The 27,536-nt window shown below is 42.9% G+C and overlaps 1 protein-coding gene across 1 annotated transcript; it reads right to left on the reverse strand.

The window, feature by feature from the left end:
* Window positions 1–1,624: 1,624 nt before the first annotated feature.
* On the reverse strand, window positions 1,625–27,536 carry TM4SF4 (transmembrane 4 L six family member 4). The gene is made up of 5 exons (XM_015072520.3): window positions 27,088–27,536; window positions 26,016–26,105; window positions 15,541–15,677; window positions 5,827–6,016; window positions 1,625–1,855 (listed from the first exon to the last, which is right to left on the reverse strand). Exons 1-5 carry the CDS (start codon window positions 27,259–27,261, stop codon window positions 1,838–1,840), a joined length of 609 nt encoding a protein of 202 aa, XP_014928006.1. The 5' UTR covers window positions 27,262–27,536; the 3' UTR covers window positions 1,625–1,837.

Raw genomic sequence — 27,536 nt, forward strand, 5'->3', positions numbered from 1 at the left:
TTAGTACGTACTACACTGTATTAACATTAATCATTAGAGGGTGAGTTCCTGGTGGGCTGTAATAGGGTCTGACTCATTTTCATCCTTGGTGCCTGTCAGTCTGTAGTCTGTCTAAGTCAACGGTTGCTCAAACTGGCTGGCTTTTAGCATCACCTGAAAGGCTTTTAACACTCAGTAATAGATAAAATGTAGGCTTTTATGCCATATGCCTAGATTTTCAGATGCAGTAGGTATAGGCTGGGGCTTAGGAATTGTAATTTCAGGACATTTTTTAAGTGATTCTGACAATCAAATTTGAGAACCAGTGTTCTACGCTGACTTGAAACTGTGTGTGTGTGTGTGAGATCTTAAAGCTTATTTACTTTGAGAGAGAGAACGCATACGTTGGGGGCAAAGAGAGAGGGAGAGAGAGAGAAACCCAAGCAGACTCCACACTGTCAGCGCAGAGCCTGATGTGGGACTCAAACTCACAAACCGTGAGATCATGACCTGAGCTGAAATCAAGAGTCAGACGCTTACCCAGCTGAGCCACCCAGGCACCCTCGGTGTAGGATCTTAAGTGCCTATCTGCTCGCCTTTCTCCCTTCTGCCTATAAATAGTACAAGATGTGGTCTCTGATCTCAGAGTTCTCACTGTAGCGAGGGCAAAATCAGAGTGTGTAAACTCCATGTCTCCAGTGCCCTATGGCCAATGCTGAGTGGGAAATTGTTAATTGCTTTACTGATGACTGTGGCAAACCTAGGTTCAGTGTGCCTATCCTACATAGTGTAGCCTAAGAGCCTGGCAGGTACAGAAGTGAGACTCTGGCTTGTACCTCTTCTGAGACGCTTTTTACTGTACATCAGTCATGTTGACAATCCCACAGGCCTCCTTGTTTCACCCTGGGGGAGCTTCCAAATTTCTGGGATGGTTGGTTGCCTTTCAGCAGTGCTTTTGCAGCTGGGGAAACTGAGACTTAAGAAATAACTTTCCCAGGATTCCCAAGCTGGTGTGGTGGAGATCAAATCAACAGAATGGATTTGACTGATGGTGCCTGATTCATAAAACCAAAGTTAATCTTGTAATATAACACATAGAATTAATAATACCTATTACCTTCATCCTGGTCATACGCTGACAAAATTATTACCCAAGTCAACTTTTCTAAAACATTATTTTTTGTTGGATCAAAAGAAGCCATTTGCAGAAAAGATGAAGAAAGTGTAGTATTCATTCAGTCTTTCCCCCTCCTTCCCAAACACACACAATCTTTATTATATTACCTCTGAATTATGATTTAATTTAATATACATAAGAAAAAATCAAAGACTAGACACAGGTGATTCAAATATGTTAGCCAAAAAGACACTAAATAAAATTATGTAGAATACATCAGTCATTCTGTTTTCCTCATAAATCTTGAAAACAAAAACTGGTCTTAGTTTCTCATTTTTAATGGGCTCCTCTCCTATGAATTATGTAAAACTTCCAGAGATATAAACAGCTCTATATACAAAGAAGCAGTATGGCAGTACATGTGACTTTACATACCTTTCACTAGAAAAGAAAAATCATGAAAAATTTGCTTTGAACCTGTTCTTCAATTCTAAAAGGAAGCTAATTTGAAAGATTTGGAAACCTGACTGAAGTGGCCAAACTATTTCTTATTTGAAAATAGCATAAACATCTAAGTTGAGCTAAGCCGTGAGCTAAGCTGTCTTGGAAAGTGGAAAGGATAGTTCCGCTGTCCCTAAACTTTGTCAGGGAAGCAGATGGGGAGTGCCAACCCCAGAAAGAAGAATGAGTTTAGTGTAAAGTCCCAACTGCCGTCGAGTTAGAACAGCTCACCAAGGAGATTTAAACTGGTCCATCTCCCTAGAAGGTAGAAAAGTTAATTATGACGTCATTCTTTTTTTGTTTTGTTTTTGCTTTCTTCTCTCCTCCCCTCCCCACCCCCCCCCCCCACCTTCGTCCTGATTATTCCTACCCGGTATTAGTTACCTATTGAATATTTTCAATACTTTCCTATTTCAGAGCTTTAATCTGTCACTTACCTGTTTTTAGGTTATAAGAGGTGAGGCTTCAATTTATTTTGTACCATTTATTATTATTTTTGAAAATGTTTATTTTTGAGACACAGAGAGAGACAGAGCATGAGCGGGGGAGGGGCAGAGAGAGAGGGAGACACAGAATCCAAAGCAGGCTCCAGGCTCCGAGCTGTCAGCACAGAGCCCGACGCGGGGCTCGAATTCACGGACTGCGAGATCGTGACCTGAGCCGAAGTCGGCCGCTTAACCAACTGAGCCACCCAGGCGCCCCAAAAAAGTTTTTGATAAGAGGTGCAGAGAGCTTCAGTGAGTATCCAAAGCCACAACAAAGAAGTAGAGGAGCCTGGATTTGAACCCAGGCAGGTTGATCCCAGAGACTGTGCCCTTTCCTTGAAGCTGCACTGCCTCACCAATTTTCATACCTTAGTAAAGAACAATCAGTACAATGGCCTGAGCCTTCTGGCCGTTGATGTCGATGCATATTTATCACCCTGTGTTAGACTCAGCAACCTTAGGAAATAGATTTAAAAACTGCATTTTGCAGACAAAGAAACAGTTGCGTGCAGCTGACTTTGCCAAAACTGCACAGCTGGCACTCAACCCCGATCTCATAGCTTGTATTTAAGGCACGTTTCCATCTATTACCTCATTTAAGGACTGTGCCAGGCTCAGAAATCTCTCAATAAATACTTTCTGCTTGAACGGATGGATCTGCACGCTTTCCGTAAAAGCTCGGCAAGAGGCAGTTGGGGTAACTAAGACTTGAGAAGTTAGGAAGCTTGCTGGGGTCACTCAGCTAGGAGGTTGTGGAACTAGGCCGTGAGCCCAAGTCCCCCCACAGTGGGACGCTCGCTGCAGGGGATGCTGACCAGCTGTACGAGAGGCAAGCTGCCAGCAAGAAAGGAATCCTCAGCAGACTGATCGTTAAAAAATGCAGCTCTCGTGTGCACTGAAATATCTGGTAGTGAAGGTTCTTCATGCCTGCAAATGGCTTTCCAGTGGTTCAGAAAGAGAGAGCAAGCAAATATGAACAGTTTGTGGATCTAGGTGAAATTATACAGGTGTTCATTTTACTGTTCCTTTAAATTTTATGTACAGTTGAAGTTTTTCAAATAAAAAGTTGGAGAAGAAGGAAGGGAAAGGAAGGGAAGGAAGGGAAGGAAGGGAGGAAGGGAAGGAAGGAAGGAAGGAAGGGAGGAAGGGAGGAAGGAAGGAAGGAAAGAAGAAAGGAAGGAAGGAATAGAGGAAGGGAGGGAGGGAGGAAGGAAGGAAGGAAGGAGAGAAGGAAGAGAGAAAGAAAGAAGGAAGGAAAGAAGGAAGGAAGAGAGAAAGAAAGAAGGAAGGAAGGAAGGAAGGAAGAAGGAATAGAGGAAGGGAGGGAGGGATGAAGCAAGGAAGGAAGGAAAGAAGGAAGGAAGAGAGAAAGAAGGAAGGAAGGAAAGAAGGAAGGAAGGAAGAAGGAATAGAGGAGGGAGGGAGGGAGGAAGGAAGGAAGGAAGGAAGGGAGGGAGAGAGAGAGAAAGGAAGGAAGGGAGGAAGGGAGGGAGGGGTATTCAGGAGGTGTATATTCACCTTCTGATTCTCCGATTCACATGCACTGACAGCTATGGAGTCCATCTACTGTCTTTTGACTATCAAGTGATTTACTTGTTAAAATTGTTAAAATATAGTGTTTGTACAGATGACACTCACTGAAAAAAGTCAATGTACTGGCACCTATGGACATATTTTTTAAATTTATAGATAATCCTCAAATTTAATAAACTACTATTTTCTATGTAAAGGGCAGCTATATTTCTAATAAATCTTGCAATGAAAACTTGCTTCCTAATTAAATACATGATTCTCTTCTGTGTCAGAAAAGGAAATAATGAAAGTGTTTGAAATGAGATGATTTAGCAAGCATGAATTCATTTTGGATGACCCATAAGATTTAGATGTTCAATAGTCTTCACTTCTATCATAAAAATCATTTTGATGGATTACTCACTGGTAGTTTTCTTTTCTTCTCATTTGTGTTTAAAGACCAAAAAATTTAAATACAACATGATAGAACTGAAAATTTACAGAACAAAAGACCCAATACTCAGTGAAATTTATTTGTAATACATGCATTTTACAGTTAATTTTGGGGACCTTTTTATTTATATTTTGTATATTTTAAAATTTATGATTGTTAAACCTTTTTTTGAATAATATAAGCTAGAAGGAAGGAAATAAGTCATTTCCTTCTTACCCATCATTTAATATTTGGGTTGGATTTCCTCTAGGTTTCTTTTCAATTCATAGTGTTTTTTTCTTATTTACATGGTTGTTTATTTGTATACTTTTTTTATCTAGCTTTTTTTATTTTTATTTTTTTTAAAGATTTTAGTTTTAAGTAATCTCTATACCCAGTGTGGGGCTTGAACCCACAATTCTTTAAGATCAAGAGTCACATGCCCTTCCAAACCAGCCAGGCGCCTCTGTATCTTGCTCTTTTTAAATAACACTATCTCATAAGCATTTTCAGTATTATTACAGTTTTAAAAATCTTTTTCAGGGAGGGTGAATAAAAACAATAACGAAGAAACTCTGAGAGGATATAGAAGAAATCAGGTAGAGACCGAGAGGAACTGGGTAGGTAGAAGACAGGGCAGGCTTTCCAACTGAATACTGCTGTATGTTTCTGATACACAGACTTAATTTTTGACCTGTGTACATATAATGCTTGTTAGAAATTTAAAGAAAATTATTGGAAACATTTAAAATTTGGGCATAACTGGGGCGCCTGGCTGGCTTAGTCAGTTAAGCGTCTGACTCTTGTTTTCGGTTCAGGTCGTGATCTCACAGTCTGTGAGTTTGAGCCCCGCATGGGGCTCTGTGCTGACAGTGTGGAGCTGGCTTGGGATTCTCCCTCTCCCTCTCTCTTTGCCCCTCCCCCACATGCATGTTCTGTCTCTCTCTTGAAATAAATAAATAAACTAAAAAAAAAAAGAATAAAATAAAATTTGGACATAATATTGTATTAAATAGATAGGTCACAGTATATATTTATTTACATAGTTCCTCAATTATGGGACTCTCAAGTTCTGTTTAATTTTTCCTCATATGTCAGTTTGTGTTTTTAAATAAGTCTGTGTGTGTCTGAACAATTGCCTGATCTGGTTTGGTCACTAGTTGAAATAATCACAGTCTTGCAGGCCATACGTTTATTTTTACTTTTTATATCGGTGATAATTTATAATCATACTTGGAGACTAAATCCTCAGTGATTTCCTTTTTTTCCCGCCCTGTGTGAGAACCACTTCTCTCTTCTATATCAGAAATCTCATCCAGTGTTAGGTTTTGCATTGGTATGTTCTGTTCTTTTCCGGGGAAAAGAAAATGCCCTGACATGTGTTCCATGTATTTCTTGGCAACTTCCATCCACTGTCTAGATCTATTTAGGGAATAGTGAGAATGTTTTGGGCCAGACCATGACATGTTATTGACAATACATGTGTATGACAAATGCCCAATTCCTGGGGGTCTTCGTATAAATAATAATAAACATTATTGTAAACTTCTACGTGTTTTTAGAGTCCTCTGCCTGCAGGATTGTGGTCAACTGGGTCTGAGACTGAGAACTTTGGTCCACGTCAGCCTGGGTCAGCCACACAGTGTTACCATTCCCCTGAGCTGGTAGAGAGGGCTGCCTGGCCTTTCCAGCCTGGTTTTCTGCAGCTACTGCTGTCTCCACCCTCTCCCCATTAGTGCTGGTGGCCTACCCTGGCCTCCTGAGCATGCCAAAGAGAAAGGACCAGGACCTCAACTCACCCCACAACAGCTGCAACACTGGCAGTCTCCGCACAGGGTCCCCAGGAGGCCGTTGACCACCTGGATGGCACAGAGAAGCATCTGGACTCCGCCTATGACCAGCAGGATGGAGAAGAGGGTCAGATGCCAGGGAACCACATCGGCAGGCTGCCGGCACTTGCTCCATAACGCCTCATCATTGAGGTAATCCCTGTCCAAAATATGGAGGAGAAAGGAGACATTTGTAAAACATATGCAATACGCTGGGCTACAAAGACACCATAATGATTTTTCTTTTGCAATACTTTCCATCCCAAACATAAGCTCCATAAGAGAAAGGTCCCATAATGGAGCACCTGGGTGGCTCAGTTGGTTGAGCATCTGATTCTTGATTTGGCTCAGGTCATGATCCCAGGGTCATTGGATCAAGCCCCACTTGGGCTCTGAGCTGAGCGTGGAGCCTGCTTATGATTCTCTCTCTCCCTCTGCCCCTCTCCCCCATTCACACACACGCTCTATCTCTATTAAATTTAAAAAGAGAAAAAATTTTAAAAAAGGAAACCTATCCCATAATAATAATTTTAAAAACAACATCTAACATTTTTATTAAATATATACTATGTGCCAGACTCTGCTCTAAATGTTGTACACATATCAACTCATTTTTTTCCGCATAGAAGCCTTATGAGACCCTTCTCATAGAAACCTAATGAGGAACCTTCCATTTCACAAATAAGGGCATTGAGGCACAGAGAGGTTAAGTGGCTTACCCCTAGGTTGCATAGGTACTAAGTGACAGAGTGATTTTTGTGAGGGGACCAAAAGGATGGGTAAATCCAGTATCTATGAGGGGACTGGGAAAATGAAGATACCCTGGGAGTAGACTCTTACAAATGTTCATGGCCATTATCCTTCCAGTTGTTGTTAGGGACCATTTGGGCTTTTGACAAAATTATCTGTCAAGTCTAGTGGCCTTGTAAAGTACAGTTATGTCAAAGGGACACTTAAAGGGAAGAGCTTAATGTTTGAAGGCCTAATTCTAGCCAAATTGCGAATTTTGCTCAACTGTATTTTTGTTAACATGTAGGGATTCCGCATGCAAAAAGATTTAATTAATTAAAAAAAATAACCTGCCGCCTTAATACGTAGTTTATAAAATTTTGAAACAGGAGAAACTGCAATATTTTATAAAAATATATATATATTAGGAGTTTACTACAATATAAAGGGCATTGTGTCTTGAAGGAGAAATGGGAAACCTATTGTCTTTCAGACAAAAACAAGAGTAAAAGTGGATAAATGCTGTGGATTACTATAATTTTTTCTCACATTCTTAGAGCCACAAATTGGTCTCTACCTCTGCCTTTATGTATCCTCTATCCTTTCAAGGACTCCATGGGAAACTCCTTCTGGCTACTAAATTAACATCTACTCCTGTTTCTGACAAATTCCCCAGTGCATCAGTGCTCATTTTAAATACATTCCATATTAAGATTTTCAAAAATCTTTGGAATGATGGCAGATACCCTGGAGTTTAATAGAGCACAAGGAATAAAGGAAAGAAGGAGCATTTTGCTCTTGATTTAAAAGTAAAACACTGCATTGTTTGGAGCCTTGATTCACTTTTCCATAGCTGCTCATTAACTGTGTGACTTGTGTACTCATCTGTAAAGTGGGAATAATATCATTAAATTGTAGGGTTGTTGTGACAATTACCTGAACTAACACTAGTGACGTGCTTAGGACAGTGCCTAACATATAGTAAGTGCTCAGTAAATGCTAGTATTTTTATTATTTTACTTAACCTGAGCAGTGTGGTCTAAAGGAAAGAGACTGGTATTTTGGATTGAGTTGAACCTGGGTTTGAATCCAAGCATTCATCTTACTCTCTGTGTATTCCTCATGCAAGTTACTTCCCCCCACCCCCATAGCATCAGTTCTTCATCTGTAAAATGGGCTGAGAACAACCTCACAATTGTGAAGATTCACAAAGATCATGTACTGTATGTTATGTACCATTGTGGAAAACTTCCTTTTATTGTAATTACTTGTAAACACTCAACTTTCTGTTCCGCATTTTTCGATGTAGTCCTGTCTGTCTTTACAGTTTTCAAACTTGACTATAGAAAGTCGTGAAGACACAGTATTTTCCAGGCACATTTTATAAAGAAAGGATTCTAAGATGAAGCAATTGGCCATCCTGAGTTTTTTTCCCTCTGCAAGAGTTTGTGCAGAGATGGGATGACAGCACCTCCTGGTGGCGAAATTGGTGAAATGCTCACGGGGGAGCCTTGGAAGTAAGGGTGGAGTTTGGGCACCTGGAGAAAGAAATCCTCTCAGTTCCACCCACCTCATCCCCCACAAACCACCATAAATACGCATTCCAGACCCTTCTTCTCTCCTCCCAGATTCTCAGGCCCTGAGACTCCCCAAGATGTTGGCAGTGATTGTTGTGGCCAACTCCCCAACCCCACGAGACAGTGGACCCTAATTTTTTGTGGAGAAAATCATGTTTCCACATTCTGTGAAGCAAGGAGAGCTGAGGCAGTTTAAATCCACTTGACTGGAGTTTTAAAGCATCCCATTATTGTGAAGGGTATTTCCATCTGAGCTGTAGTAATCCCGCCACATCCATATAGAAAGCCATGGGTTTCATGAGACTCACCTCTTGAAAGCAACAGAGGCAGTTGACGGAAAGAAGAGGGGCTCCCGAATGCTTTGCCTGGCCCACTCTGCCTGGCTTGTTCTGGGGTCACATCCCCTGGGACAAACTCCCCGATCCTCCTCCTGCCCTCAGCTGACGTTGGTAGCCTTTCTGTGCCTCCCAGCTTTCTGTGTTTCCTCTGGAAGAGCACCTAGGACCCTGTGCTATCACCGTCTGTCCATTTTCCTGTTTTTCTTTCCAGGGCTGTATGCCCATGTGGACAGAGACGTGTCTCCTAACACCGTCCCCAGTTCCAGCACAGGGAGTGATCTGTAAATAACGGCAACTGTCACGTACCGGTCCTGCCCATGTGCTTTACATCATCTTTCTGAATCCCACAAGGAGGTGTTCTTTTACTTGAACGAGGCCTTGCATAGAGTAGAGCCTCCACAAAACACTCACGGAACGAACGAACATATACACAGATTAAGAGGTTGAGGCAAGTGAACGGAAGTGCCTGGATTTGGCCTTCGGTCTGTCTGACTCCACAGCTAATGTTCTTAATCATTACACGAACTCCCTATGTTGAGTGATTATATCCCTTCAGTATATTTGAAATATGACTTATTTATTACATTTGATTTATACAACGTATTTATAATAGCTTGTCAATTAAGGTTTACCTGTACCATGATAAAGGGAATAGTCTCTTTGAGCCTTCATGTGACTGGATGAAAAGATAGGAATTAAATCACAAAAATCGTTATGAACACATAACGTTTCAGAAAGCTCTAATGCGTAATCTGTTCACGGTAATGAGTTATATTCACAAAAATGAATAATAAGGCTGAATGTTTAGCAAACAGCATGTGGCAGTAATTGTGCCAAAGGCTTTCTGTGCATCGTGTTCTTTCATTCTTGCCTCAGTCTGTGACGTAGAGCATGCTGTTACCCCATCTGACAGAGGAAGAGCTGAGAGGTCAATGCATTGCCCACGATGACCCCACTGGTATGTGGCAGGGGTGTGACTGGTCCCTAAGTCCAGTCAGGCGAAGAGCGAAGCTGCTTGACATCCATGAGTGTTTCGTGCTTCCTGAAAGCTGGAAACCCCGGGGGGCAAGCCCGCATCCCCCTGTTAGTGTGGCTTTCAGCTCTAGGGAATGTGTTCAAGAGCAGCTTACGGGGTTCCTTGCTGATGAGCAATCTCTGAAGTACAAATGCAGATGGTCTAAACCGAAAGTCCAGGCAGAACATTTATTGTACTCACTTCTGTGTTTTGGTGTGAAAGAGCTCACCACACCTCACCTTCCCCAGGCAGCAGGCAGAGTTACAGCCAGAGGGGGGAGTGCTGTGCTTGGCCGTGTCCCTTGTCCCTCCCCCACTGCTATCGTCCTTGGCCTTTCCTCTGGTTCTCCCTTCTGTGGCTGTCCCCATGCCTTGTGCCAGCTGCTTCCCTTTCAGCAGCTCAGGGTCAAGGTAAAGGTAGCCAATTGTCTTAGAAAGGAAGACCTTGGATGGGAGGAGGTCCTACTTCAAAGGAAGGCAAGAGGGTGTATCTCAAAATGTCCTAGGTTTCTTTTTCCTTCTAGGAGGCCTCTTTAGTATGGTTCTCAGGACAGAGAAAGTTAACTGTCTTTGCTCTTTTTTTTTTTTCCAACGTTTATTTATTTTTGGGACAGAGAGAGACAGAGCATGAACGGGGAAGGGGCAGAGAGAGAGGGAGACACAGAATCGGAAACAGGCTCCAGGCTCTGAGCCATCAGCCCAGAGCCTAACGCGGGGCTCGAACTCACGGACTGCGAGATCGTGACCTGGCTGAAGTCGGATGCTTAACCGACTGTGCCACCCAGGCACCCCAACTGTCTTTGCTCTTTTAACAAGATTGCCAACAAACATTTCTGAGGGAAAAACAAACAAACAAACAAACAAACCCAACCTAGGCTATTCCTATGGCATTGAGGAGCCCTGAATTTTGTGCCCCAAGCTGGAAATCTTGGAGTCCAACTCAATAACCTGCCCCCTATTTCCTCACACCTAATCCTGATGATTCCATCTCAGATCTCTGAAATCTGTGTCTTTTGGAGCCCAGTTCCACTGCCTCGCTGGTGATAACCTTATCAGGATTATTACTCCAATCTCCGACTTTTGTCTCTTCTTACTGAGCATGTCCTCATCCTCTACATCACAATTGTCCTAGAAATCCCAGGTGGCGGTGGCATGTCCTGCTTGAAGTCCTCTGCTGGTCCCTGAGGTCCCAAAGTTCTGGCCTACCTGTCAACCACGTCCTCAGGTGGTGTCCCCTTCTGTTGCTCTCCCCCACATTCACCCCGAGCTTCAGGCTTGCAGTGAACAGACATTCTCTGAGCGTGTTGGGCCTTTTCATGGTTGTCTCAAGTCCTCCTCTTCTGTCTGCCTGAAATATGCTTCTCCTATCTGGAAGGCACACCTTTGCCCATGTCCCCAAACCAGCCCATGTCACCTCCTCAGAGAAGTTTCCCTTGCACTCCTCCATTTCGTCCCTTTCTGCATTGTGAGGGTGTGACCTGTGTTGTTGCTCTAACTAGCCCTGCGCTCGCTGGGGCAGGGGCCACATCCATCCTTGTCTGCTTCACGTTTGGGACAGGCTTCAGTACAAAGTAGGGTACTGGCCAAGTGTGTGTTTGCTTTTTCAAATGCTCCTTCTGCTAGTTACTAGCTGTGGAGCCCTGGGCAAATTAATCTTTCTGAGTTTCATTTTTCTACTGGAGGGATAAGAATTCTCAGTTTTATTAAGAAGATGAAGTGAGATAATGTGTGCAGAAACATTTAGCCCCTAAACACTGAGAAGGAGAAGGAGGAGGAGGAATAGTAGGAGGAAGAAAGGGAAAAGAAAGAGAAAGAGAGAGGCGGGGGGAGGGGGGAAAGGAAAGAAATAAAAAAGAAGGAATGAGAAAGAAAGAAAGAAAGAAAGAAAGAAAGAAAGAAAGAAAGAAAGAGGAAGGGAGAAAGAAAAAAGAAAAGAAAAAAAATAAAAGAGAAAAGAAAAGAAGCAGTGGTAGTGGCTGCCACTGCCATTTGGTAATAAGGAAAGAGTGACAACTGTCCTAGGTCCTTATCTTCAGGCTCATACAAGTGATTAATACTTGTGCCTCACTAGTAATTGTGCATGTGTTAGATTTGTAGCTATAACAACCACGTCAGTGTTTATGCACTGGGATCCCGTGGACAAGAAGAGTCCACGGAAGCAGAGACCCTGAGCTATGCCACACGGAGTCTATAATCGACACAAAAAGTAGAGAGTGCAAATCAATATCACTTATGTTCTAGAAAAGCCACTGTGACTTAGACTCTGAAAAATTGGATCTGAGCTTCAGTCATTAGGAAACAGCATTTATGGGGTGCCTGGGTGGCTCAGTCGGTTGAGTGTCCATCTTTGGCCCAGGTCATGATCTCTCAGTTCGTGAGTTTGAGCCCCGCAGTGGGTTCTCTGCTGTCAGCACAGAGCCCACTTTGGATCCTCTGTCCCCCTCTCTCTCTGCCCCTCCCCTGCTGGTTCTCTCTCTCTCAAAATAAATAAACAGAAGGAAGGAAGGAAGGAAGGAAGGAAGGAAGGAAGGAAGGAAGGAAGGAAAAGAAAGAAAAGAAAGAGAAAGAAAGAAAGAAAGAAAAAGAAAGAAAAGCAAAGAAAGAAAAAGAAAGAAAGAAAGAAAGAAACAAAGAAACAAAGAAAGAGAAAGAAAAGCAAAGAAAGAAAGGAAAGAAAGAAAGAAAGAAAGAAAGAAAGAAAGAAAGAAAGAAAGAAAGAAAAAGAAAGAAAAAAGAAAGCTATCTTCCCTCTGAAGGAGAGTTAATAATCCCACAAGTTTTCTGTCAGGATCAAATGAAACATGTGGGTGAAAGCACTTTATTAACGGAAAAACACCAAGCAACCGAGGTTCGATTACTGTTATAAAAATTCAAGCTGAGCCCCTGCAGTCCGAGGGAAGGGTTGGAGCTGCTGTGGGAGATAAGGTCATAAAGGAATGTGAGTTCTTGCCTGAGAAGATAGGACACAGGATGTAGGAGACAATGGAATGCTGACAGGAGCCTGCCAGGTGGCAGAGAGGATGCCATGTGACACATTCCACCTAGATCCCCCCCTCCTGAGAGCCTTATCCTGTGCCAATCTTGGCATATTTTACGCCTTGTACAGAGAGAGGACTTACACCTTCTGTGGGATTAAATTCCAAAGTCAGGGCGTGAGGAGAAAAAAACAAAACCAAACCACAAATAGTCAAAATCACTCTTAAATAGCCTATCGATCACCTGGAAAGCGTAGGCTACATGGTTTTGTAATAAACCCCTACACAGCGATATTTGATCCCATGATAGTTTGAAGCCACTATGCAGATATGGTGGCACTCAAACCTCTCTCCTGTCAAAGAATTATCAAAGCCTTACCATGAACAGAGGAGGGTGGAGAATTCTGAAATGTGCCTGCTTACCTGCAAAGTTTATTCTGTTCTGTTTGTACTATTAAACCTCTCTGATCTGATACAAGTTAATGAATGGGTTAGTTGTTGTGAGAAGATCCGATGCCATGTGTGAAAGCATCTATCACGGAGTAATGTGCAGTAAAGGGCTATGATGTGCATGAAAACTTGCTTCACCAGAAGGACAGAGGACTTTGAAAAGTTGTTTCCTGTCCTTCCCCCACGCTGGCATTTCCTGTAGTGGCCCACAGACCAGCTGTCACTCTCCTGACCTTGGGTATGGATCCCATTCCATCCCAAGCAGGGAGCGGGTGTGCCAGGGAGGGTGTTAGGGTCTAACGCTATTTATTGTACTGCCTTGGGGCGTTACTGGGCAAGTGTTGTGTTTCCTTTCTCCGTCCTTTGTTTTGGACATAGATTCATTCTAATTGATTTTGAGTTCGCCAAGGGTAGTATCATTCACATAACAGTAAATACAAAAGCATGTTTAATACTGCGCTTCTGTTGTTGATGGAAATAATAGGAGAAGGGTCCTTAGAAAGAGACATAATCTGTAGTTTCATAAACTCTCAGGGGAAGAACCTCAGGAAATGGATCTGGTGTCTGATTTCTATGCTCATGTAGGCTAACCCCACGGCAGCGGGGCCCCAGCAGTCCTCTGCAAGGTAAGGGGGCACAGTACAACCATTGCCTTTGGGAATCCCTGCATGTGATGGGGATACTAGAGGCCTGTACTCCTGTTTAACTTTATTTTTTTTTAATTTTTTTTAATGTTTATTTATTTTTGAGACAGAGACAGAGCATGAATGGGAGAGGGTCAGAGAGAGAGGGAGACACAGAATCTGAAGCAGGCTCCAGGCTCTGAGCTGTCAGCACAGAGCCCGACGCGGGGCTCAAACCCACGGACCGCGAGATCACGACCTGAGCCGAAGTCGGATGCTTAACCGACTGAGCCACCCAGGCGCCCCCTCCTGTTTAACTTTAGAAGTAGGGATGATACTTTACATGAAACTCTTGTGAGCTGTATCATAACAGAACCAGTACCCTCTGTCTCCTCATCTAAAACCTGCTTTTGAAGTTCTTTAGACTCTCGTTGTAAATGAACATGTAGAGTTAATAAATTGGTGTCCTACGGATTTCTTTAGGCACGGTCCCATCGTCCAGTGTAGGGGCACCTCACAACCACATTTCCTGACTGCCTAGATGTGTCAGTCACTGTGCCAGGTGGTAATGAACAAAGCAGAAATGGTCCAAGCCCTCCTGGAGGTCAGAGGCTGGTGCAGCACTGTCTCATAGACTGTCTGTGACAGTGGTAATGTCCTGTATCGGTGAGGGTCAATGCAGTTGCAACTAGACACATGTGGCTGCTGATACTTGAAATACTGATAGTGTGATTGAGGAATTTTAACTTTATTTCATTTGAATGAATTTAAGTTTGAACAGCTACATATGGCTACTGTCTACTGTGGTGCACGGTATAGTCTATGGGCAGAAGGGTGTGTAGTCTAAAGACACTAGAACTCAAGGGCGCCTGGGTGGCTTAGCCGGCTAAGTGTCTGACTTCAGCTCAGGTCATGATCTCATGATTCGTGAGTTCGAGCCCACATTGGGCTCTGTGGAGCCTGGAACCAGCTTTAGATTCTGTGTTTGCCCCTCTCCAGATCACGTTCTGTCTCCCTGAAAAATAAACAAACTGTAAAGAAATGTTTTTTTTTTAAAGATACTAGAACTCAAAAGTTGGAAGGTAGGAGTTTGAGCCCTGCCTCTGCCCTTAACCAGCTGTGCGACTTTGAGCAAGCCAAAATTATTAAGCCTGCCTTGGCAGGGTATAACTACCGCTTGCGGTTGTTGTGGGGATTAAATTATAAATTTGTTGGCGGGGGGGAGTTCTTTATCAGCTACAGAGTTCCATGACAACATGCAGTGTTATTTTAACCAGTTCTATTAATATTAAGTCTCGTGAAGAATCTACAATATTCTCAATGTCATTTTCCATAAATTTGCACCTTAAAAGATAGTCTACTCATAGACGATCTAGGGAGCCTTTGAGCCCTGTTAGTGAGTAATCATTCTTGTTTTCTATTATAAGATTTTCAATGGAAGCCACCACTTTCTGTTAATTAATATTATTAGTTGCCTCATGTCTCTGCTCATAAATGTCGGGGTGTCAGTAATGACACTCAGGCCAGCTGAAACACCCCCTCTTGGTTATTTCTCCTGGTGTCTGTCAAAAGAGCAATTAAAAGAGCCCCTGGGTGGCTCAACTGGTTAAGCGTCCAACTTTGGCTCAGGTCATGATCTCATGGTTCGTGGGTTCGAGCCCTGCATCGGGCTCTGTGCTAACAGCTCAGAGCCTAGAGCCTGCTTCTGATTCTGTGTCTCTCTCTTTGCCTCTTCCCTTCTCACACTCTGTCCCTCTCTGTCTCTCTCTTTCTCTCAAAAACAAATAAACATTAAAAAAAAAAAGAGCAATTAGAGTGAGATCTTGGGCAACTTCACTCCACCCCCTCTCTAGCTCTGCTTCAGAGGAGCAACATGCCTGACACTAGTCAAATGAAGGTGACAGGACCGATGCAGGGTCTCCCTTGGGCCATTTACCTGCCTTGTGGGGACACGTGGACATCACAGGGTGCACCTTACCCATCGTGGAAGGGGTAGCCCCACGTGCTATTGTCCATGAGACATTTAGGACCCCTGTTGATGGAGATGGCTGAGATGACAAATGAGTATCCAGCACCCAAGAATCCAATCACAGCAAATATTGTGGAGGTGAACATCTGAAAGAGAAGGAGAGAGACAGGTGGGTTCTTAAGGTGTTCCAGAGGTTACCCCCAGCACACCTAACCAACCAGTCTGTTGTTGAGCATAGTGTCTCCAGGGAAGTTACGGGGTAAGAGCCAGTCTTCACAGTAGGTGGGACCTGTGGTGTTTCCTAGAATGAATTTTGGTATCTTTTTTCCCCTTCTTCTCCCCCATTCCCATATCTTTCTTTACCTATTCATTGATGATTGAAGTGCTAGTTATGGTTGATACCTTTGAACCATGGTTTTTAACCTCGTTAAGAATAGAATCTCCTCCTGATCTCTCTCTTTCTCAGGACTAATATGAAAGGCTGTCTATTACAGAATCAAAGAATCTTAGAATTGGAAGTGATCTTAAAAGTCTTCTGGTCTGGGGTGCCTAGTTGGCATGAAATGGGCATGATAAGGCCTGCCTACAAGGTCTGTTGTGAAAGGTAGACATGACAACTTAAGTTAAATGTCAGGGGCTCCCCTTCTCCCTTCCGCGTATTACTAACAATCTTATCACAGAATATATTTGGGCAGGGGGCGGGGCAGGGATGGGTTTGGGGGTGGAGAGGACCTGATAGTGCCTGGACAATTGGAATCTATGTAATAATGGAGTTCCACTTTAACAAATAATGGAGTATTTGTTTTCATATCATATGTGAACGTATTTTTGGTGCAACTTTCCAAGACTGACCTCTGCCCCATGTGCCTTATAAAGTCTTATCTGACTTCCTATGTCAAACTAACCACCCTCTCTTTCATCTCTTACCCCAGTACCCTGGACTATATAAACTTCTGTCATGGCACAGTGCCCACAAGACATTTATGCATAGCTTTTTATGTCCGTCTTCCCCAACCGGAACATAAGCTCCTTGCCGTCATGGACAATGAGTTATTTGAAGATAGGTAGGACATTGCTTTACCCTGGCCATCATGTATTTGGTTTTTCTTCTTCCCACCTTTTCAAAGGCACCAAATAACTACTTGTTGGATGTTTTCGAAGACTATGGTTTCATGTTACTCATTATTTGACATTTTCCCTTTGAGTTTTGTGTCTAGGGTAGCCAAAATCCATTCTCACCATTAGTAACATTACTGAACATAATCTAGGTAAGAAGTAAATGAAAATTTTGTTCAATTTATCAAGTTAGAACAGGCCATCTCTTTTCCAAAGGATATCTAGGTGAACAGTTTTGGAGATTTCTGGATTATATGAAGTTAAATAGGCTTCACTCCTGTTTTACTTCTAAAAATCTTTGTGATACGCTGAAGTCACTGAACCTCCAAGAAGGGGATATACTATGTATGCTGGAATATAAGCAAAATTATTAGCTCCCAAGTTATCACTGATAAGTGAGGAAATTGCCTCAGAGTTGAGTCCTTATTTTGTCTATCAGACAATAGGGCACTTTCTCAAATACTTTATTTTGAACAACCAAGTACCGCATGGGGGAAGACATTGGTCAGAAACAACCCAAGTAATGTTAGCTGATAGAATTGTATAAAAATTTTTTTCTAGGGGAGAGAAAAAATTTTTTTTTTCCTGAACACTGATGTATTAATTATTCTAGGAAAGTTGGCCTCACAATTTCTAGTTCTGAATGTTACAGTTAACAAACCTTTTAAAGGGCATTCTAAATGAGCATACGTAGTGTTGACAGTTGTGGGGATCGTTAACATACACCTGAAAGAGAGGTGTTCAAATACTGTCTTTGTCTGACGTGAATTGATATTTGTGACTGAGTGAATTTTCCCCTGACAGCATCATACATGGCTACAAAAATGTTGTATCCAAACTTAAATGGAAGGGAAGATGTGCTGTGGGAAACTCTTGTTGGCTCAAAAGGTATCTTTAGTAGTAGCAAAGACCTGGTGTCAAAAAAGCAATAATACATTTAAAAATAAATGAGTGGGGAAAGACTTATTTCAAAATCAATGTATTAAAATTTTATAGAATGTGATTAAAGTATGTGCCAATCATTCAAAGTTTGTATATTAATGTCAGTCAAAGAGCTTAAAAAAATTTTTTTAATGTTTATTTACTTAGAGAGAGAGAGAGAGAGAGAGCCTGAGCGGGAGAGGAACAGAGAGAGAGGGGGACACAGAATCTGAAGCAGGCTCCAGGCTCTGAGCTGTCAGCAGGGCTTGAACCCACGAACTGTGTGATCATGATCTGAGCTGAAGTCAGATACTCAACCAACTGAGCCACCCAGGCGCCCCTCAAAGAGCTTTTTAAAAAACTTCTTTATGGAAAAATAAAAGATGGTTTGATATTCAGTTTAGCCTTATATTTGGGTGTATATGGTGATTTGCAGAGTTTCCTGGTCTCATTGGAACCTATAACTTTTTTTCCGTGAGTTCTTACAAGAACACCTTTTGGAAAATGCTGCTTCAATTCTTAGTGACAGTTTATCTGCCTAGTTCTCTGTCTCTGGGCCACCTCCATGTTCCAACAAAATTGCTGGTCAGTTAGACACAGCTGATGTAACTCTAGGAATGGCCAGAACATTCTAGTACAGCAATTAAAAACTTATGCTCAGGGCAGTTTCTTCTCATGTTACCTTTTTTCATTTTAGAGTGAGGCTCTGAATGGTCTGAAAACATTTGTTGACAGTGCAGTTCTTTGTGATGGATTGGGTTGTCTCAATGAAAAGCAGATTCTGTGAAGAAAAGGTCTCTTAAAGGTATCTTAAAACTGGTTAAAAGTCTTCAAAAGCCAGGATTTCCACTAAATCAATGGTTAAATATGCTTATAATTAATTTTTGTACAAAAGATCCCAAAAACCATTTAATGCAATCGTCTCGCCTTTTAGCTAATAAAAATAGCTCCATTCAGTGAGAACCTTAGATGCCTTATCTCATTTAATCCAGGGTTGAACTAAAACAACCCAGGGTTTCAACATCTGCTGATGAGTAGTGAGAGGAGAAGTCTGACTCACTATTCCTGCTGTGTGAGCTGAGTAAAGGATTTTAGATTAGCACTCCTGGAACATTTTAGCGGGCAAATATTTAAAGATGCAGAAAGTGAGTACAAATGCACACGTTCTTCATGTTAGGCAAGTCTGCGTAAATGAAAAACCAGGTTAGTAAAAAATATCAGTTAGATGGTATTTCTCTTTGCAAGCAGTCTCCATCGTAAGCACCTCTATGCCAGTACTGTCCAGCGAATTGTAATGAGAGCCACGTATGTAATTTAACACTTTCCAGTAACTACCATTTAAAAACTAAAAACAAAAACAAACCAAGACAAACAAAAAAACCACCAGTGAGAATAATGTTAATAATATGTTCTCTTTAACTCAACATATTCAAAAACTATTATTTCAACATATAATCAATGTGAAAATTACTAATGAGATACTTTACAGTTTTTGTAGTAATTCTGTGAAATCTGGTGTGCATTTTATACGTATGCTACACCTTAATTTAGATCAGCCACATTCCACTGCTCAATAACCCCATGTGAACAATGGCTGTCCTATATTGGACAGTATAGTCTAGAATACTTGAAAAATTGATCTTTGGTAGCAAAAGTTTAAAAGACGTATGGATATAGTGTGCACTGAATTTATGATTCTGGGTACTCTTAGGGAGGAGGGAAATATGATAGAAGAGAGGAGCACAGTGACTCCCAACTGAATCAATAATATTTTACTTCTTGATAAAACTATCTGAAGAAAATGCAGCATCAGGTTACAACCTCAGAAATCTACTGGTGGCATGGTCTGATTTTGTATCCAAATTTGAAACACTTCCCGTTAAAATAAAGAAACGACCCAAACTGATTTTTCATCACTTTTCCAAAACGGATGAACCATATGAAGCAAGGTATACTTTTTTTTTAACTTTAAAAAAAAAATAAAAAAATTTTAAAGTCTGTTTATTTTGAGGGAGAGGGAGAGACAGAGAGCGAGCATGAGTGGGGGAGGGGCAGAGAGGGAGAGAGAGAATTCCAAGCAGGCTCCTGCACCATCAACACAGACCAATTCGAGGCTTGAACTCACGAACTGTGAGATCATGACCTGAGCTGAAATCAGGAGTCGGATGCTTAACTGACTTAGCCACCCAGGTGCCCCAAAGCAGGGTATACTTTATGTCCCTTTGCTTTAAATAATTTCGCATTCAGAAGTCTTTAAAAAATTATAAAACTCACTACTCAGACATATTATCAGTCTTAAAACCACTAACTTTTAGTTATGTTAAAGATAACCATATCATGGGTTTCATGGTAAAAAATTTTTCATATTAAAAGAAAAGTTATTGAGCTCAAGTTGAATACACGAGGGTAGACATTCTAAATTGTTGTTAAAGTAAACAGGCACAGTGGGGGTACTTGGGTGGCTCAGTTGGTTAAATGTTGGTTGGACTCTTGATCTTTGATCTGAGCTCAGGTCATGATCTCATGGTCACAAGATCTAGCCCAGCCCTGTGTTTGGCTCTGTGCTAAGTGTGGAGCCTGCCTGGGATTCTCTCTCTCCCTCTCTTGCCCCCACCTGCTCACGCACATGTGGTCTCTCTCTTTACTCAAAATAAATAAATAAACACTTAAAAAAAATAGGCAAAAGGCCTGGAAAAATCTATGTAAGTAGACACAAAATTGGGAACAGAGGTAACCTCTAGAGAGAGGAGTTGCCAGACTTTTGAGTCAGGAATGTGAGGCTCCCTTTGTAGGTTTTGTACTATGGCAATGCTTTCCCTAGTCAAAATGAATAAATAGTAAAGCGAGGCACCACTGTGCAGTGGTCAAGGGCGTGGGTTACAGACATATTGATTTGGGTCTGAGTCTTGGTTCTCTCCTTTATGACCTTGGGAAGTTAGTCTTTCTAAGACCTCCATTTCCTCTTCCATAAGATAAGGCTCAAAAATAAGTACCTGCTCAGGGAGATCATTATGAAAGATAGGCTAATTGATAGTAAATAGGAAATCAAAAGTACACATCTCCACAGGATCAGATAACCTCCAAGTGGGGTAGGCTATTAGATAATGCCCAGTACTTCACCGATAGGATACCTAGAAATCTTTTTTGTCCTACTTCTCTTTTTTTAAAGTTTATTTATTTATTTTTTGACGGGGGTGGGGGAGAGAGAGAGAGAGAGAGAGAGAGCACGTGGGAGCATAAGTGTGGGAGGGGCACAGAGAGAGAGGGAGACACAGAATCCGAAGCAGGCTCCAGGCTCTGACCTGTCAGCACAGAGCCCAACACGGGGTTCGATCCCATGAGCTGTGAAATCATGACCTGAGCCGAAGTTGGCCGCTCAACGGACTGAGCCACCCAGGCGCCCCAAAGGAACTGTCTTTCTTAAATTCCCCTCACACTGGCTGTCACACCAAAGAATGCAGAGGTAAAAGAGTCAGTGCTTTTGGCCTCAGGAAATGTTCCCTTCAGAAGTGCTCACACAGGAGGTGTCCCTAGGGGGCACTGGTGAGCCAGGCACTGCAGAAGTGCTGACTCCACATTGAATCGACTGATATCAGAAATGATCAAGATCCTCCCTGGAGAAACGTCAGTCAACCATCTGGCCCTGCCTGTGGGTGGGGTGGGCCTTTATCTACCTGATACGAGTTGAGGATGCTGAAATGTTGGCCTGCCCCTAATATCTCCTTTATCAATCTACCCTTCAGTCCCATTATTAGATACTCCTTTGAGTCAAGGCCAAGGTCTTCAAATATCAGGTTTTTTTTAATGTTTATTTTTGAGACAGAGAGACACAGAACATGAACGGGGGAGGGGCAGAGAGAGAGGGAGACACAGAATCCAAAGCAGGCTCCAGGCTCTGAGCCATCAGCACAGAGCCCGACGTGGGGCTCGAACCCACGGACCGCGAGATCGTGACCTGAGCTGAAGTTGGACACTTAACCGACTGAGCCACCCAGGCGCCCCAGGCCAAGGTCTTCAAAAGACCTGTTATTTTTTTTTTTAACGTTTATTTATTTTTGAGACAGAGAGAGACAGAGCATGAATGGGGGAGGGTCAGAGAGGGAGACACAGAATCTGAAACAGGCTCCAGGCTCTGAGCTGTCAGCACAGAGCCCGACGCGGGGCTCGAACTCACCGACCGCGAGATCGTGACCTGAGCCGAAGTTGGACGCTTAACCGACTGAGCCACCCAGGCGTCCCCAAAAGGCTGTTATTAAAGTACAGACTTAACATGAATGAGTGGATGAAATTAAAAGAGATCCTAGGGATTCTGAGAGAGTTTTTTTTTTTTTAAAGGATTAGTGTGCCGGAGACCCTGACCAGCCACAGATAAAGTGCTGGGAGGCCACTGAGAACCTCTTGTAGGGGAGGAAGGGGGTGGAGACCCAAAAATAAATCCCCCATCTGGGTTTTCAGAGCCCACCTCAGAAGCCACCTTCCTCTCATAGTTTTTGCCCTAGGGCTCACTTTTCTCAACTTAATTTATTAAAAAAAATTTTTTTTAATATTTATTCTTGAAAGACAAAGATACAGAGTGCAAGTGGGAGGGGGAGGGGTAGAGAGAGAGGGAGACACAGAATCCAAAGCAGGCTCCAGGCTCTGAGCTGTCAGCACAGAGCCCAAAAAGGAGCTTGAACTCACAAACTATGAGATCATGACCCGAGCCAAAGTCAGAGGCTTCACCGATTGAATTAAGCCACAGTTTAATTTATTTAAAAGAGTGCAGCCCCCAAGTCTGGGCTTCAAGTTTGCTCGGCCTCAGAGGAGAGCTGGCCTCCATTTTCTAGTTTCACCATGAAATATTGGTTAGGTGATCTCAAGATTTTTTCCAGCTCATTGTCTTGCTTTATCTGTACAACCACCGTATCCTGCTTCTACTATCTATTGATTATCCTGGTTTTACAGCCAGGGAAGGGGAAGAGAATGATGCAGTGACTTCTGAAAAGTATTCCAGAAAGACTTTAGCAAGGAAGAGAGGACAGAGAGGCCAGGAAACAAATGAGAGCAAGACTGTGGAAACAGCGACAGGATTTAGCCCCATAGCCCTTGGCCTAATTTGTTTCCATCTCATAGGACTTTGTACCTAGCTGGATTTCTTATTTTTTTTTTTTTAACATTTATTTATTTTTGAGACAGAGAGAGAGCATGAACAGGGGAGGGTCAGAGAAAGAGGGAGACACAGAATCTGAAACAGGCTCCAGGCTCTGAGCTGTCAGCACAGAGCCTGACGCGGGGCTCAAACCCACAGACCGCGAGATCATGACCTGAGCCGAAGTCAGATGCTTAACCGACTGAGCCACCCAGGCGCCCCTATACCTAGCTGGATTTCTTAAACAGTGTTCTGCAGAAGCCTAGTGTCCCTTAAATGTCTGGCGGGGAATGCTGTGAGCCTTTGGAAAAATAATTTGAATTTTCAGCATTATAGTACTAATCCAAGTATGCTGCAGCCTTTTCCTTTTTCTCTGACAAAATGTTTTAGATTCCTTTCTTTAAAAATGATTATTGCTTGGTGCTCCAGAGCCTGAGAACATGAAGGAAACAGAGCTCTGAAACAGAGGCATGAACTCAAGAACCCTTGGAGGACCCTATAGGAAACACTCCGCCATGCCCACTGTAGGCCATCATTGTGTCAAAATGCAGGCCCACAAGTATCCGGTTCATTCATCTTTTTATTTTTTGAAAAAGAAGTAGGATATCTAAATACTTCCGTAATATCTCTACTTTCAAAAGCTGGCAACTGATTAAGAACCAAAACAAAAGAAAAAAAAAAAGAAAAGGAAAGAAATTTTGCTGGCCACCTAGAGGGTGGCTGTCCCTGCATCCCTGGTCCAGGGTGGCTGTGGCTGGTTGTCTTGGCTGACAGTCTGGCAGAGCTGGTCCTTTGCTGGGCACTGCCCTTGTGGACTATCGGCCAGTCATTTGGAGGAGTCATCCTCAACCCACACCAAGGGCAGATCCTTCGTGGGTGGGGGAGTTGGTTGGGGAGCTCAGACAGACAGCCTGAATTGGGCAGACCAAATGTTTCAGGTTTTATTAATGCAACTGTGCTTGTAAAAATATGACTTTTCTCCCTTTCTTTTGGACTTCGTTTAAGTCTATTTGAAAAACAAGGTTCGCACAATACTTTGAGTATTATTTCACTTTTCACTGTGGTTATATATAAACCTAAAAACAAAAAGTAAACAAACAAAACCCTTGTTTTAATACTGGGTAATCTTCAGCCTTCTACTCAATACCAGAGAATGAGCTGTTAGGTTTCTAAGCAATGACTCTTTTTTAATTTTCATCCAGTTTCTTAATTGCCAGTTCTTTTTCAAATTCTCATCTTCAGCTTATTCTCCAAAAATCCACAAGGTATAACAGGATTACATTCAAAGGGCAAATGAGTTACATAATTCTTCATTTCCCTTATAATTAATTATATAAAGATATACATGTGTAAAACACGTGTTATACAACTATATCAAATAAATCATGGTTAATGTTTACATCTCTTTGTAAATGATGATTTTAAATGTTATAATAATCAATGCCCAAAAAAATGATCCGTGCTTACTTGGGACTCGTGATGGTGTTTAGAAGGTAAGAACATTCTCTTTGAATGATCTTTGCACGCAGAAAACCATATTGTATGCACAGTATACCAGCCTCAGCCCTTCATATGTGCTCAGTGAATATTTTTTGATTAAATAAAAGAGCAAATAATAACGGGGAAAAAATGTTAGAAAAGATTCTATTTGGGAACAGATGGCTATACGTTTTCCTTTAAGAAGTTAAGTTAAGCTTGAGTAATTCATCATTTGGGGTTCATGACCCTGTTAGAAGGACAGTTGAACTTCAGGGGGGCAACGAGGGCAGGAACCGTCCTGACTCATCAGCCAGCCAGTAATTCCAGTTTGACCTTCTTTGTTTTTGCCATATCAGTGTACCCGTGCTCTTGATATTTTTCTTTAAGACAACTCTCTGTTGCATTCATTTATATCACCGCTCGGAGTGAAGAGCTAGAATCATTAGCAAAGACAGTGCAGTAGTTTCGAACTTTTAGTTCTTGTTGCTTGTGTTCCTGGAGCCTGAAACTTATTCCCCCTTTGTTTTTTGCTTTTTAAACTTTATTTGTTTATCTTGAGAGAAAGAGGAAGTGTGCATGAGAGAGAGTGGGGGAGGGGCAGAGAGAGAGAATCTAAAGCAGGCTCTGCACTGTCAGCGCAGAGCCTGATGTGGGGCTAGATATCACAACTGTGAGATCATGACCTGAGCCGAAGTCAAGAGTCAGACGCTTAACTGACCGAGCCACCCAGGTGCCCGTTTGTTCTCCCTTTGTTAAAAAGGGGGATTATGAGGGTTTGGATGGCAAAGACCTCTTTCCAATCAAAATTGAATATTCTCTTGATAAAATCAAAAGGACTGAAGGAGAATTGACAAGGGAATAACTTTCTGTGCTATTGAAAGATACAGCCCACCTGACTGCCAGCAGAGCCTGTCCCATACTTGGGAAACTCTGATCTAGTTCAACATCTTCATTGTACAGATGAGCAGAGGGAGGCAGAGGGCAGTACAGTGACTCGTCCAGGTGCAGGGATGGGACTCAACCCCACTTCCCAGGCTGGAGTGGTGATGCCTAATCTCTCTAGCTCACCTACTGAAAGATGCTTGACTGCACGAAACAAGAAAGGAAACAGAAGTCCTGAGTCAACAACGTCTGGGCGGAAGTGGGGAAGTACTGGGCACGGAGGCAGTGAAACTGGCAGCAGTGTAGATGGGGAATTTAGAGGGCTGTTGGGGAGGGGCTGTTATCAGCCCTTATGCTGCCCTAACTCCCTTTATAGATGAGACAATGCAGGCCAGAGAAGGGAAAAGACTTGCCCACGATCTCAAGGCCTCTCAGTGGCAGAGGGGAGACTTACAGCCCCCATTCCTGCCTTCCATGCCTGGCATTCTTTTTTTTTTATAAGTCTATTAATTTATTTGGGGGGTGGGGTGCAGAGAGAGGGAGAGAAAGAATCCCAAGCACTCTCCACGTTGTCAGCATGGAGCCTGTCTCAGGGCTTGATCCCATGAACTGTGAGATCATCACCTGAGCCAAAACCAAGAGTCAGATACCTGACTGAGCCACCCAGGCACCTGCATTCTTTACATGGCCCCACTCCAGTTATCTAGCTGTGACATCCCTGCCTCTTTACAAAATCTAAGATGATACTCATGTCCTATAAGTATCGGGGCTTTTTAGTGTTTAAAATTGCATTATTATTGTTATTTTGCACCAGCAAGAAATCCATATTTAGGTATGTGCCAGCTGCCTCCAGAGTCCTGCCTGGGGCTCGTGATTCATCCCCATCCCCACCATGCCAAGCACAAGAAGACAGTGCACCCTGGACTCATTCTGGCAGCCACCTTCTGGGTTAACTTACCGCGAATCGCTTCCCACAGCTCTCGTTGCCGCAGCATCCACAGCAGTCATTGTTCTTCAGGCCCAAGAACACCAGCGCAGGGAAAATCATCTGTCAGCAAGAGAAGCACCTCAGACTGGGTCTGACATGAGAAATGGGAGCCTGTGCCTGCCTGGCTGTGAGTGGAGCTATGTCCGTGATGCGGGGGACTCAGGGGCTAAAAGGGTATGGCGAGAACTTACAGAGCATGGCTGGTGCAGTAGATGGAGTATTAACTGAGTATTACTGTCTAGTTTCCATGAGGCCTAATTGCAGCTTCAGTGAGGCAAGACTTCAGGACCTGACACCCTGAGTTTCCATTTACGTGGTAGGTTAGGATAGCGATAAGAAACTTGTCTGCAATCGTTTTGAGAAGTGAGTCTAGTCTCTCTCTCTCTCTCTCTCTCTCTCTCTCTAAATTGGAGGTTCCCATCCTCTACTGGAAACAAGGGGTAAATGTATCATTAGTGAATGAGCGGAAGAGGAATCCACCAACACCTGCTTCTTTTGGTGGTTTTCAGTCAATCAGTTTGCCAGAAAGTGTGTGTCTACAACCCCCAGCACTATCTTGTTAGCATATAGAAATCAGGGGGCGCCTGGGCAGCTCAGGTCATGATCTCACGGTTCGTGAGTTTGAGCCCTGCGCCGGGCTCTGTGCTGACAGCTCAGAGCCTGGAACCGGCTTCAGATTCTGTGTCTCCCTCTATCTCTGCCCCTCCCCCACTCGTGCTCTGTTTCTGTCTCTCAAAACTAAATAAACATTGAAAAAAATTTTTTTTAAATACAGAAATTTGGCAGCCCTCAGTCTGGTTCGTGGAATTCGATTGACCCATGAGAACTGCCAGCCCAATCTTGGGAATTCATTACTTATTAAATTTAGTGGACATGCTCTAGTCAGGTCCTAATGGAGAAGGGAAATCATTAAGACACTGACTTTTCATCATGCAATGCTTGGGCTTTTGTTAGCAATGAAATATCTTCTTGTTCAAAAGTACCCAATTTTAAAAGGATTCGACAGAACTCTCTGGGGGGATTTTAAGGCTTCCCTACTCACCAAGACCCCGCTTCCTAATATTCCTCCGAAAAACCAGACCTCTTCAGAAAGGTGGTCGTTATTGTCTATCACTTTTCCTCCAGGGAAGAATAGCAGGATGTTAGCCAGGAAGCCAAACAAGGCGAGGGGGATGAGGGTGCCCCCCAGGCACTTGGCGCAGCCCCCCGTGCACATATTGGGGAAGCACAATACAGGTCTGCGATACAAGGCTCTTCAGCGCCTCCTTCACGGGGTCTCTTCAAAGTTATCAGCCAGAGCGTCCTTGTAAATGTCCCCAGTTCAATCCGTATTTTGGAGCTGAGAGCTAAATCAGCCTGTGAGCTGTGTCCTTGGAGTTGCTTCTGCTTCTCAGATGTAGCACACCCTTGATGACGATGGACATTTATACATTCTCCCTGACCTGAAGTCCTTTTTTTTTTCCTGCACTCCATAAATGAGATTATGCGCAG

This window comes from Acinonyx jubatus, chromosome C2, assembly GCF_027475565.1.
Source record: "Acinonyx jubatus isolate Ajub_Pintada_27869175 chromosome C2, VMU_Ajub_asm_v1.0, whole genome shotgun sequence".
In the NCBI taxonomy this organism is placed as follows: Eukaryota; Metazoa; Chordata; class Mammalia; order Carnivora; family Felidae; genus Acinonyx; species Acinonyx jubatus.